Source organism: Perna viridis, chromosome 2 (genome assembly GCF_037379345.1).
Source record: "Perna viridis isolate PV_CMFRI_1.1 ecotype Kerala chromosome 2, ASM3737934v1, whole genome shotgun sequence".
Classification (NCBI taxonomy): domain Eukaryota; kingdom Metazoa; phylum Mollusca; class Bivalvia; order Mytilida; family Mytilidae; genus Perna; species Perna viridis.
Genome location: NC_142446.1, coordinates 15,909,808 through 15,923,831, shown reverse-complemented (window position 1 = coordinate 15,923,831; position 14,024 = coordinate 15,909,808). Strand labels below are relative to the sequence as shown.

General features: G+C 32.3%; 1 protein-coding gene across 4 annotated transcripts in view; it reads left to right on the top strand.

Moving 5' to 3' along the window:
• Nucleotides 1–18: 18 nt before the first annotated feature.
• The window catches only part of LOC148623809 (uncharacterized), a 54,215-nt gene continuing 40,209 nt past the window's right edge, over nt 19–14,024 (top strand). For all 4 annotated transcript variants that reach the window (XM_088565961.1, XM_088565959.1, XM_088565960.1 and 1 more), the window contains exons 1-7: nt 19–103; nt 5,851–5,903; nt 7,923–8,001; nt 9,552–9,670; nt 10,392–10,449; nt 12,147–12,232; nt 13,208–13,252. In XM_088565961.1, the coding sequence (XP_088422087.1) occupies nt 31–103; nt 5,851–5,903; nt 7,923–8,001; nt 9,552–9,670; nt 10,392–10,449; nt 12,147–12,232; nt 13,208–13,252 (513 nt within the window). In that variant the 5' untranslated portion in view covers nt 19–30. The remainder of the gene's footprint in view (nt 104–5,850; nt 5,904–7,922; nt 8,002–9,551; nt 9,671–10,391; nt 10,450–12,146; nt 12,233–13,207; nt 13,253–14,024) is intronic.

Genomic DNA, 14,024 nt, shown 5'->3' with positions numbered 1-14,024 from the left:
CAGGGAACCAGTTTCCTACGAAATTAGAAAATGGCGCTAAATCTTAAAGCTGGGCGAAAGAAATATCTTGATGTTCTAGGGTTACCGAACGATGCAACAAAGGGTATAATATCCATAACGATTCCATAGACTAAAATTCAATATTAGAATGTTGAATTATGTATTTAAAACCGATAAGACTTCTATACACCGGTAAAATGAGAATCAAAAGAAGCTGCGTGTGAAAAATTTAGCCAAAGACCAAAGATTAATTCAACAAGACCAATAGTATTCGAATCCTATTTCAGTTATTATTTTTCAATGAAGAAACAATTAATAGGTTGGCCCTAACTGTGTCTTAATTAACAAAAGAAAAAAATATTGTGAGGAAATGTACAAGGATTTTTATTCAAGAAAAAAAAATAAAATGAATTCAGTCAAGCAAATAAAATGACAGCAGAAGAGTTTCTTGAACTGAATAAGGGAGTTACCAAAATTCAAATTTTAACTAGGGCTGGGACTAAAACGAAAATTATTTTTGTCTTGAGATAAAAAAAATTCTCAAAAAAACCAGGTTCCACCTTGAAGAGAAAATTGTTTCCTAATTTTATGAGTTTCCTCCATGACACCGAAGTCAGAAGAAGGCTGTCCAGACAACCTTTAGCATTGCAAAACTTGGGTTCAATTAGCTTTAGTCCAACCACGAACTCATTTGAATTGATTTAATGTTGGACTTCCAATTTGGTTAATAGCTGCAACCAACCTACTTGATTTTCAAGTGTCCAAGGTCATGTGGTTATAATTTATTATTGATGATTATATTTTTGTCCCCATCCGTAACCCATCGGAAACCACTCTAAAAGATTTTGTTAATTTTGTTTAGAAATGTTTGTCACCAGGAGTTATGGGGCTTTTGTAATGCAACTTTTTTTTTATTGCAAGCAGGGGACATATGGCTACGGGTATCAATCTTGTTAAAGCCCCAACCGTTTTAGTCTTAAGGGCCAAAAAGGGGCTTAAACCAACATTTTAAATAATACAACTACAAAATTCCAGGTAAAGCACAGGAATGTCAATGATATTGTTTCACAATATTCTATACCTTGATGATCAGACTAGGATTGACTTTGGGTGGTAAAGTCTTGAACTTTTAAGAAGTAAGGGGATAAAAGGTGGCCAGAAAAATGCATTTTCCCGATGTCAAGATAATAACTTGTTTATTTTTTGTCCTATTTTGAGAATCTGCTTTTGTCAGGTACATATTATTTAAATTGCATAACAATATACATAAACAGCTTGATGTTAACACCAATACATATACATTGTAACCATTGGACTTTTGGCATAATAAGACAAGTGAAATGTTTTTCATGAATTTACAGAAATTCATAGCTATAAAAATACAATTTGCTAAAACTTTCTCAGCTTGGTCCAGTGAAACATACATTTTATGGGGTCTGTATCTTGAAAAAACAACAATATTTGACTGTTTTCCCTACAATTTTGACAGGAAAAAAATTTCATTATTGTCAAATAAAAAAAAAACCACTTCCCTCCCTCATCCATTTTTCAAAAAGTGGCCTGAGAACCTCGGATATATTTTATGGCCTTATTAACCAGAAACCATGAAGCCACTGAGGACATTCACTCAACCTTAAACACTTCAAAGGTTACAAGTGCATGTACGATAGCACTTTTGAATATAACAAGAATGGATTTTTATAGTATGTCAGAGACATTGTCCCAATTAGGGGGAAAATATCAGAATTTCATTTACACTTTTATTTTCCAAACTTCATTTTTAGCTCACCTGGCCGAAGGCCATGTGAGTTATTGCCATCACTTGGCGTCTGTCGTCGTGATCGCCATCCGTTATTGCGTTGTTAACAATTTTTCAAAACTCTTCTCCTCTGACACTACTTAACCAATTTGAACCAAACTTGGTATGAATGTTCCTTGGGGTATCCTGTATAGAACTGATATGGGGATTTTCTATCTTTAGAAAAAAACATGGCCACCGTTACTAAAAATAGAACAAAGGGGTCAGACATTAGTTTTTTGCATATATCTCCAAAACCACTTGGTTTAACTAAATTCTGACATGGATAAAAGTGTTCAGCATGATGAGATCTATATGTGGTCAAATTTTCGTTCAAATCTGTTAAGCCATGTTGGAGTTATTGTTCTTTTTCAGTGTTTTTTGCTATTTCTAATGTTATTTCTTTCAAAAATCTTTTCCTCTGACATTACTGGACTAATTGGAATTAAAGTTGGTATGAATGTTTTTTTAGGGTATCCTTTGTAGAACTGTTGTGGGGATTTTTGGTCCATTGAAAAACATGGCCACCGTTACTATAACTAGAACCTAGGGGTCAGACAGTGATTTTTCACTTGTATCTCCAAAACCATTAGGTTTAGCTAAATTCTGACATGAGTAATAGTGTTCAACATGATGAGATCTGTCTGTAGTCAAATTTTTGTTCTAATCTGTTAATCCATGTTGGAGTTATTGTCCTTTTCAAGTCTTTTGCTATTTTTAATATTATTTCTTTTAAAAATCTTCTCCTCAGGCACCACTAAACCAATTGGTACCAAACTTTGTATGAATGTTCCTTGGGGTATCCTTCATAGAAATGGCATGGGGATTTTTTATCCTTCAGTCAAAAAATGTGGCTACCGTGACTAAAAATAGAACGTAGGGGTTAGACAGTAGTTTTTCTCATATTTTATCTGCAAAACCGTTAGGTTTAGCCAAATTCTTTCAGTTGCAGAAATGATCCTTATTGTAAGGCCTAAAAAGTCTCCAGGGATTAAAGTTGTCAGACCACTCCTTGTAAGAGTCATTGCCCTTGAATGGTGAAAAATTACTAGGTGAGTGATTCAGGCTTCTGGGAGCATCATCTTTTTTACAGTTTTCAGCCAGTATCTTGAGAACTATGATAGATAGAAACTTTCAATCGCTGAAATGGTCCTTATGATAAGTCCTACCAAAGTCTTCTTGAGTCAAAGTTGTTGGACAACTTCTTGTTAAATTTATTGACCCTGAAAGGCAAAATTCAACAAGGTAGGCGATTCAGGGTCTTTGGAGCCTCTTGTTTGCATATATCTCCATAACCTTTAGGTTTAGCCAATATCTTTCAATTGCTGAAAAGATCCTTATTATAAAAAGTCTTCTAGAGATCAAAGTTGTCAGATGACTTCATGTAAGAGTTATTGCCTTTGAGAGGAGAAAAATAACTTTTTTTTCAGTTTTCTGCCAATTTCTTGAAAACTATGATAGATAGAATAAAACTTTCAATTGCTGAAATGATTCTTATTATTAGGCCTACAAAAGTCTCCAAGGATCAAATTTGTCAGATGACTCCATGTAAGAGTTATTGCCCTTGAAAGGCAAAAAGTTACATTTTTACCACTTTTTATCCAATATTTTGAAAACTATAATAAATAGAATGAAACTTTTAGTTGATGAACTGATCCTTATGATAAGCCCTACCAAAGTCTTTATGAAGTCAAAATTGTTGGACAACCCATTGTCAGAGTTATTGTCCTGTAAAGGAAAAAAAATTCAACCAGGTGAGCAATTCAGGCTCCTGGGAGCCTCTTATTTTTGGTCCGTTTTCAAAATTTTTTTAATTGGAATTCTTAAAAATCCTTGACTGCATTTTTCATTCAGAACTCAGATATCTCTTAGGTTTTGAGTTATAAGGGGTTATAACGGCCACTCCTAAAAGAATTAACATTTTAATTTTTGGCCTGGCTTTTTTGTGTCTAAACAGTTGTTGTGTCCATAATGAATTGTAAGTTACTATGATAAGTGTGTCAAAAACTAATATTGTGTCCATACTTGCCCGAACTGTTCATGGTTTGACCACCGTGTTTGTATCACTCTGTGCTAGAAGAAGCTCTTCGGTAACTTTGTACTGATTTCAGACATCATTGGGCGAGTATCAAGCTTTCCATGCATTGTGTAGGATATCGTAAAACAAAGAGTGAGAGATACTTGCATCTCTTTAAAGTACAATACTTCTGTATATAAGAGTGAGTTCCTTGTATCGATTGGACAATTTTGTGCATTATCTTTACAAAATAGTTTTAAAAAGCAGGGGTATAATACACTAACACGTAGTGTTAAAATGAAAATCTGTTAGAAAAATCTTGAGTGTATTTGTAGGAACCATCACTTACATGTACATATTATAAAAGGTTGATATATTATTAATTAAAAACAGAGGGTAATGAGTTATCTTTGCAGTTGGTGTTGGAGTTATTTTGGAGTTCGGAAAATGAATACAAAAATATTTTATGAAACTAACCCCTTCTTTATGGTTTAGTCATGGTGGCATGGCTAAGAAGTAAAGTTAGTTGGATAACAGAAATCAAGGAATACTTACTAACCCCTCTTAGTAGGGGTAATTTTATATTTCATTATGCCCCCACAACATTCAGGGGGCATATTGTTTTACCCCTGTCCGTCTGTCAGTCCATGGATATTCTGCTTAACTCCTCTTACAGTATTTAGGGTACATAGTTGATACTTTGTAGAATTATTATACAATGTATATATTTCATTTCTATCAGTATTTGACATTTTTATGGATAGTTGGACATTTTGTCACCATTTTGAGCGAATAGGGTACATGTCTATTCCCAATTATTTAGGTTAGAAAGTAAATACTTTTTAGAATGACTATATATGGATTGAAGATGTGCATATTATCAGGGTTTTGATTTCTTTTAATATTTGACATTTTCATGGAATTCACCATTCTAAAGAATTTAAGCTTGCAAGTATAAATTGATTTTTATATATGTCAGAAAATACATGCAGGGGCATTAAATGTGTCACAATTTTCTTATAAATATATTATGACAACCAAACATGTGGCCGCACCAGTTAATGATTTTTTTTTTTTTGTGAAATCTCTCCGATAATCCTTTTTCATATTCCCATCCTTGCCTTGGTTTTTTTTTTTAAAGATTTTAAGCAAAGGGGAGTAACTTTATACAAATTTTTCATTCAACAAACTGGTTTACTGTCAAATTTGAGCAATGGACAGAAGTAGACTTCAAATTCAAATATTCAATGTTAGAGCCACATTAAGTACTTGGATACTTTTTTCAAACCATTCAGGTATTTACTGAAGTGAAAATACTTAAAGTTTCCAAGAAAAGTGTTATCTGTTATCCCTTTCCTCTGTGAGACCACTTACCAAGTTGTCAGGTGTTGGTAGGTTACGTCCCTTTGAAAAGCTTGCTAAAATGGCCTGTATTCTGTAGATATGAAAAATGACTAATGTTATATTTTCGTCTTTTTTTAATGTTCACAGGTTTTCCAGGGTTTTGTACAACTTTTTTGGCGAAGTCAAATTGCAAATATACTTCTAGTTTAATTTCGCTACATTTTTTGGACAAAACTGTGTTCCTTTGGGCTAAAATCTGCCGGAATGGTGTGTTTTATAAATGTTATAGCCTCAGTATTGCAGAGTAGTCGGGTAGTAAAACCATGTATACTACCTAGTGTGTTCAATTCTGATAAGTTGTTGATCATACAGGACTGAACTTTTAATGTTAGTGTTAATTAAAAAATAGGAATCTTTGACTGTGAACATTTACATGTTTAGAAGTGTGCTGACTTGCATGAGATGAATAATCTGTATAGAATAAAACTTTACATTTTGCCATCTACTTTTTAAATAGCTTAAGAGATGTGCATTGTGCATGAAGAAATTTCTTGAATTTATACATTCCAGGAGTGTCAAGCACTTTGGTGTAAAAAATATCCAGGGAATCATATGAGTTGGTGTAAAAACCTTCAGATTTAAGTCCATGAATTTTTCAAGTAAAAAGTGATCAAATTATATTTTTTTACAGAGCAAATAAAGAAAACCTACAAGACTCTTGCTTTAAAGCATCATCCAGACAAGGTAAAAAATAAACATAAAATAAAGACTGTTATGGTAAAATATTGAATTGTATAATATTTTATGGAATATGAAGCCCCATATGGAGGTACAAATAAACTTGTGCTGTATGATATTTATATTCACTCATCTGTTAGTTAATATTTTTTTTGTCAAAACCTCTCAAAAGAAAAGAGAGCTTAAGACTATTTCAAGATAACATAAACAAACCATCTTTTTTTGGCTAAAATTGCAATCTGATGGGCAGTTTTTGTTATCACACTTTTTTTTTTTTGAGGATTTCATTCAAATTTTCCAAATAATATCTTGATGTACTGTTGATTTTATTTCTTAAAACTTAAAATCACAAAATTTTAATAGTTGCTGCATTTGTTTTTGAAATTTCTGAATTACTTGGGTCTTCCAGGAGAGGGCATATTTTGACAATCAAAATGACAAAGTAGAATATTTGACTATTTTAGACTTCAGATAAATGACTAGGTAAGACTATGTTTAAATTTTGTCAAGTTTAGTCAAATGATTTTAAAGAAAATAACACAATTGCACAAATTTTGTGTAACTAATGAGACTGATTTTGACATTTGAAATTTAATTTTGGAAAATTGTACACCAGAAAACGTCTACCACAGACCTTAATCAAAGCGGCCTTTAGATATCTTCAAAATGATTCCATATTCAGCCATAGAACACTTTATTTTGATTCGTCATGATTTAAAACATACATACATAAGTTCTTATTAGCTTTTCACTGAATATGAATAACATATACAGAACATAAAAAAAATGTTCATGCGCATATAAATAATTTAAAAGCACAGTTAAGCATCTATAGCATTCAAGAATAAGCAGTACACTTATATGCAATTGGAATAAATACAAGCCAAAATAAAAAAAATAAAATAGCAGAGATAAAAAAGCCATGTGGTTTTTCAGTCCATTAAATTTTCAAAATTTACCCATATGTTCCAGTACTACGTGTATTAATGGTCTTTATTTAATAACAAATATATAAATAAAATGATCACATGTGAATGTTCATCATTTCTTATTATCGTATAAAAATATATGGCATTTCTTGTTTATTTGTACAATTTTTGTTTTGATGTTGGTGTCACAAAGGAGAATTCAGTCATATTCCACTAATTTTAACATCTGCTATAACAACTTAGGTAAATTTAGCATTACATTGCAACACAAAGATTTTTCTTCTTCAAGCACAAGCCATAAAACTGATTGCAAATATGAATATTGAATTCAACATGAAGTTACAGCCTTTACTAACTCCCATAATGAACCTATAAATTGTCTGCCAAATTCAAAATGTCTATGTTAACATGGTTATAATCATGATTGATGATAGCAACCAAAACTGCAAAAGATTCGGTCAGTGTTTAATCATACTGAAAACTTGAACTCTATGACCGTTACAAAGATGAACATATCATTAGTGCAAGTTATAAAAAATTTACTTTTACCAGTTGGATCTTGAAGAAAGTTTTTGTTTCTAGAAAGTAAGTTTTGCATATCATTACAATGTTGGAGTGTGTTTCATGTGGGAAGAGAAATACATGTACTCTTCCAAATTACTTGTCAGAGGTGGAGATTCCTTACGCTAATTGTCTTCATTACGGAGAAGAGCTGTCTTTGAATTACTTTATATTGGCATTCCCACTTAACTGGATTATTATGTGTTATTTTTTTAGTTGAATACTGGTAAATAATGTCAGTACAAACCAGATATACTGTGGAAGAACTTGGTTTGGTTACCGATTTTCTTAATTTTTGAACTTGTGCTGTCAAACCTAACCACAGATTTTAATTCCTTTTAGATATAAAAATGTAAAATCATAAAATCTTGACAAACCACAAGCATTAGTATCAAAGAACAAAAGGACTATCAAAGTAGAAGTTGGAATAATCCTATTGAATACAAAAAAAAATAAATAAACTGATAAAACTTTAAATGAAGATTCAGGAATGATACTATGTTATAATAGTAGACTTTTCATATAATTTTTATAGAATCCTGATGACCCATCAGCTACCGAAACCTTTCAGAAACTGAGCCAGGCTTACTTTCAACTAACAAGAAAATATTCAGGTAATCACTTTTTACATGAATACTGACTTGAACAACAATTGGGACAAAGCCACTGAATCTACTGGGTAAAAGATTTTATTGGTAGAAATGAAATATTGAATATCACATTTTTTTCGTGTATGTCTAATTTTTGCTGTGCTCATTGAAACAAACAAAAAAAAAACCACTATAATTAGACACAGGTAAAATTTCCCTTGAAACTTGGAGTAATTTTTCTGTAAAAAGGGAATTCATTAGGAAATTGGTGTTAAAATATATTATTTCCCATCTTTGTTGTGATAAAGTATACTTCAAAAGGCCAATTACAGGTAAGATTGTTAAACCCGCTGCAAAAGAAAAGTTTGAGGGAATAGAGGTTTCACCCTGTATGTCTGACTGTCCAAACCTTTTCTTCAGCAGCTTGCAGCTTTGCTATGAAGCTTTGAGGGATGTAATATTACCATATGGAGATGTGCATACTGTCACAATTTTATGTTTGGACAAAAATTATAGAAATAATGGTTGTTGAACTTTGTTGTTTTTACAGCTAAAATTGGTCTGATGCGTTGTCCGCAACTCCTCCTCAATGACTTGCATGATTTTTATGAAACTTAATGATGTGTTAAATTACTATATTGGGGTGTGCATATTGTCAGTAATTTATTTTTGAACAAAAATTTTGATCATTGGAACTTAATCATTTTTCAGCAAAACTTGGTCTAATGTGTTGTCCGCAACTTGCAGGATTGTTATGAATCTCAGTGGAGTGTTAGATTACCATATGGAGATGTACATACAAAATGTATATCTACAAAATGTATATGTTTGAACAAAACTTGTAGAACTGATGGCCATTGGACTTGTGCTTTTTTTAGTAAAACTTTGTCTGATGTGTTCTTCACAACAAAAAAATAGTTTAGATTGCTATATGGAGATGGATGATTTAGAAATGGCACCAAATTGTGTAACAAAAGTGCTTAGTCTATCCACTATAAAAGTTGTGTCCAATATGAATCGTATGTCCACATTGGTCCCCAAATATACAGGGTTCAACAGGCTGCGAGGGGTATTAGTTCCATTAAGGGTAATGTCTAGTTTAGTTAGTAATACATTATGACACCCTAATCATGCATGAATTTTACTCATAAAAGAATTTGTCAGCTTGGGTGCTGGTCATCGAAATTGATTGAAACTAAGCATGTGGCATCATGCATAACAAATCATAAATGACTTTAAATGTCTTTCACAACCAGAATAATGTCTAGAATTGGGTATATTATAATATACATGTATATAAATATTCTATGTTATTCCCTATTTCTTTATTGAAGTGAATTATTGATACTATAATTCAACTCATGTCATTTTCATTGATGGTCAGTGGGAAGTTACTTTCAATTTCTAGAAATCTAGAAATCTTTAATTCAAGTTAGGAAGTTTATGTATACAGGGAAACTTTCTTGTGTGTTTATTTTAAATGGGAAATTTAAACCCAGTGAAAATTTAAGATTGCTTTTTTAAATGGCCTGTCTTTTTATATCGTTATTAGATAACTTTAAATTTTTGATCAGGTGTCAGTCATTCAGGTGCATGTCCTAATTGTGGTTGTCAGTATTGTTGTGAAAGTGATGATGATGAAGAAGATTTTACTGATGAAGATTTAGATGACAATGATGAAGATAGTTATGTGGTAAGGCAATATTGAAATTGCAGTTTGCTCCAGAGTTTTTCCCCAAAATGCATAGTTTTTGTCATAAAAATACCTGTGTTTGTCCGGTCAAACTTGTGGATGCAACTTCTTGGAATCCACTCATCGAATTTTGTTCAAACTTTGCTAGATTGTTACTCCCCATTTGAAGTTTATCATATTAACAGGAGTTATGGGATTTGATTGAATTTGTACATTCTACACTGTAGGAGCATTTGTGGTCACAACTCCTCTGAAACCACATAATGGATTATGTTAAAATTTTATTGGATTGTTAGTCACCATATGTGGTTGATCATATTGCACTGCCATTTTGATTCAACAAATAATACAGGAGTTATGGGACTCAGTTAAGTTTGTACATACTACACTAAAGGAACACTGCGTGGACACAACTCATCTGAAACCACTCTATGGATTTTGTTCAAATATTATAGGATTGTTAGTCACCATAAGTAGACAAATAATAACCTTAAACTTATATACTTAACATTGGTGCTGATATAGAAATCTACTGCTAATGTACTAACCTTGAAAAGTTTTCAGCAATGTTATTATAACTACTTTTACACACATTTGTATTTTAGTAAAACAAATTTTAGTTTTATTATATTACAATGTAGACTGTATTTTATGATTTATTTTCTTGACACTGCTCAATCAAATGTGTGGAAGTAAAAGTACATGTGCTTTTCTTTTCTAGTCCTGGTTCTTTCGCAAGCTTTTCATTGATGTTTTTGGAGAGTTCATTTTTCAGAGAAGTAAGTATAATATATATATATTCCCGCATGGCAAGTTGATAAACAATGATTCTGATCTTGATGTCATCATTGTTGTTATTGTCTATTAACTTTCTTGATTTATCGTAACTTGAGTAAAACTTGTCAGATCTTTGAATACATTGTTCCTGACGTATTATCTTTAAACAATCCTAATTTTGGGGATTTAATACATCGCATCTACCCCAAAGAACTTGAAATAAAGGATACTACAGACACTGTGAAGGAAAACTATTGACCAAACTTTTCGACAAACGTGATGACTTTTCATTCAAAATTGTCAACTTTCCTTTCATCTGTGGCAACATCCCTTCAGCACCTGCGTATGGAGTGTTCATATCACAACTCATACATTATGCCAGAGCTTGCCAAAACTACGCAGACTTTTTGTATTGCGCTAGAACTCTAACAAATAGGCTTCTGGAACAGGGTTATGTTACTACAAGATTGAAGTCATCACTACAGAAGTTTTGTAGTCGTCATCATGAACTCATGGTTAGTTATGGTGTATCCATCTGCACCATGAAAACTGATTTATTCAGGGGGTCATAGTTTTCTTTTCCTCGTTTGTCTACCCCGGACTTGACTTTTATGAGCAACTTGGTGGGTGTTTCTAGAAAAACTAAGGACGCTTACCGTACTGGTGCACCTGGTCCATGCTCCCAGTTTTTAGTGGAGTCCGAGTTGCTCATTTGCTTTTGTGACTTTGTATGTATGATTAAGTTATTTTATGTTCTTTGTTGTGTTTGTCTGTTTTCCATGTCTGGTCTTTGTCCCTGGATTACATTCTTTTGATTACCACTATAACCTTGATTCCCTTGATTACTCTTTATCTAATGGACACTTTAGTACTTAGGAGATTTTGACACCACACCCTTTAGAAAATAGGGGCTAATAGTAGAAAATAGGTCTTGTCATTAGAATTGACAGAAATATTTTATTATACCCCCAGCAAATTTGGGAGGGGTATAGGAATCAACCTGCTTGTACACATTTTTGTAAGCACAGCTCCTGAACTGCAAAAGGGATTTTTATGAAATTTTATAGAAAGGTTGGCTTTAAGGTTTTACATGTTAAAACCTTGTGAGGTCAACTCCTAAGGGATTTTGATGTAATTTTATAGGAAGGTTGAGTATCATATGTAGATGTGAACATCAAAAAAAGACAACTTGATGGCTTTGATGAAGGAGGGAAAATTCAGGTATCAAAAAAACAATGTGAGCTGGTTCTTTAAACAGTCTTCCTTCTTAATCCCATAAGAATTTTGATACATACTTGATTTAAAATGAAACTTTTTGTTAAAAAATAGGGTGTTTGAAATCTTGAAATTATCTGCCGTGAGAGGTCTAGAATGAAGGATTTTGTTTCGTTTACTCCAGAGCTTCTTGAAGATATGAGCGGCTTGGTTGTAAGAAGCGACAAGCTTTGTAGGACAACTGCAAATTAGATGTTGAAGTAAATCGAAATTCTTGATTTGTCCTTAGTCAATACTTACGTGTTGTTTCTACCCTGAGATTCCTCATGAAAATCCCAGCCCGCTTTTTCAATCAGATTTCAAATATCTCTTACAATTTAACACAGTAAAAGGTGATAAGTTTACAGTAGTTGATTGTATCTCACCTTTTTTTTTTATGTATGCTAATGTAAATTAAAATGGAAATAAATGTATAATTTTGCAGGGTTCCAGTCAAGAAAGAAGCCTAAGTCAGAGAAATTTACCCCAGAAGAACAAGAAGAAGACAGTTTCTTTGACTTCATATTCAAAGTAACTTATTAGATTACCAGAGCATATTGTGTAATATTCTGTTGCTATAGAAACTAACCTTATATCTGTTCTTGTCTTTTTTTTTTTTTTAATTTTGTTAATGGTGGAATTGGACTCTTTACTGTTATCTTTCAATGATTTGATGTAGCTATTTCAGAATTGAAAATACCCCTGCTCTTAAGTATGCATGTTTCCGTAACACTTTTTTCCGAAATAATTTGATAACAACTGCCTGTTCATCAAGAACTTTGTTTATGTTCCTGATATCATGATTGAAAGGGGGTATCACTAATGAGCCATTGCTCGCAGATTTTTTGATTGTCATTTTTAGCCCAAAGGCCGTGTGAGCTTATACCATCACTTGGTGTCCGCCATTGTCTGTCTCCTGCCTGTTGACTCATTTTCATAAATCTTCTCTGAAACTACTTGACCAATCGGAACAAAACTTGGCATTATTGTTCCTTAGGGTATCCTGTAAAAAATTATTTTTGGATTTTTTATTCATGAAAAAATGGCTACTGTTACTAAATATATATATATAGGGTCAAACAGTAGTTATTTTGGAAATATTTCCAAACCCTGAAGGTTTAGCCAAATTTGCCAGTTAAAAGTATTCAGCTGACAGCATGATGAGATCTATCTGTGTGTAACTTCAAGTGAATATTCATTGACTGGTTTAGGATTTATTGCTCTTTTGTGTATTTTTTTCTTTCAATTTTTGATGTTATAATTTTCAAATATCTTCTTTGAAACTACTCCACTGATTAGAACCAAACATGTCTTGATAGTGTATTCTGCACAAAATCACTAATGAGTTTTTCTATGTGAAAAAAAGCATGGCCGCTGTTATTAAAAATATGACATAGGGGTCAGACAGGTTTAGCAAAATTCTGTGGGGTGAAAATGTTAAGCATGATGAGATCCACCTGTTTACAAATTTTCATTAATGTCCATTAACCAAATTCTTCATTTTAGAAATATCGAGAGGATGATGAGGATGATATAATAACTGAGGATGATGTGAGTATTTATTAAGATTTCTTGTAAACAATATTTTAGTTTATGGTTTGTCAGTTGTCATTCGTCTCTATTTCTAAATGACATGCCTGTAGTGTCATATAGTTTTTATGAAAATTTGATGACATAGTAATGGAACTCAGTAGGCATGTACATCTTAATGTGAACTTCATAAAGTGTGTCGAACAAGAAGGTAGCAGCATCTCTGTACTTTTTCTTCTTTCCTCCTCGTCACATTGATAACCACACAGGGGATATACAGTTATATACAGCTACAGGATTTATCTGGGATCAAGAGAAATGGGAGAAAATGTGTCACTAAGAAGTATATCAGTGATAGTTTTAAGGTTCTTTGGTAATCAGTGGTATAAATTAGAATGGTGTAATTGATAAAATAAAACCTTAATATTCTATCTGTTCCTGCTGAAATCATTTAAGCAAAATTTGATAAATGTCTTTGTCACAGTTTACCAAAAGTAATATTATAAAAAAATAAATGTACCATTTGGACCTTATGGATATATAACCATTGATATAAAACTAATATTTGTTGTGAAGTGGCTCATTTATCGTAAATAACAATTAATAAATAAGTGAACAATAGCCTTTAACAGGTAAAAGGGAATAAATGTATAAAAATATCGAAATTAGGCCCATTTGTATACTGTTCATGCTTGTGAATCTGGCATTGTAGATAATCTGTCCCTGAAAATTGGGAAGAAAAACTTTCTTGTACATATTTCTGTTTTGTTACATATTCTGTCTATTATGGATA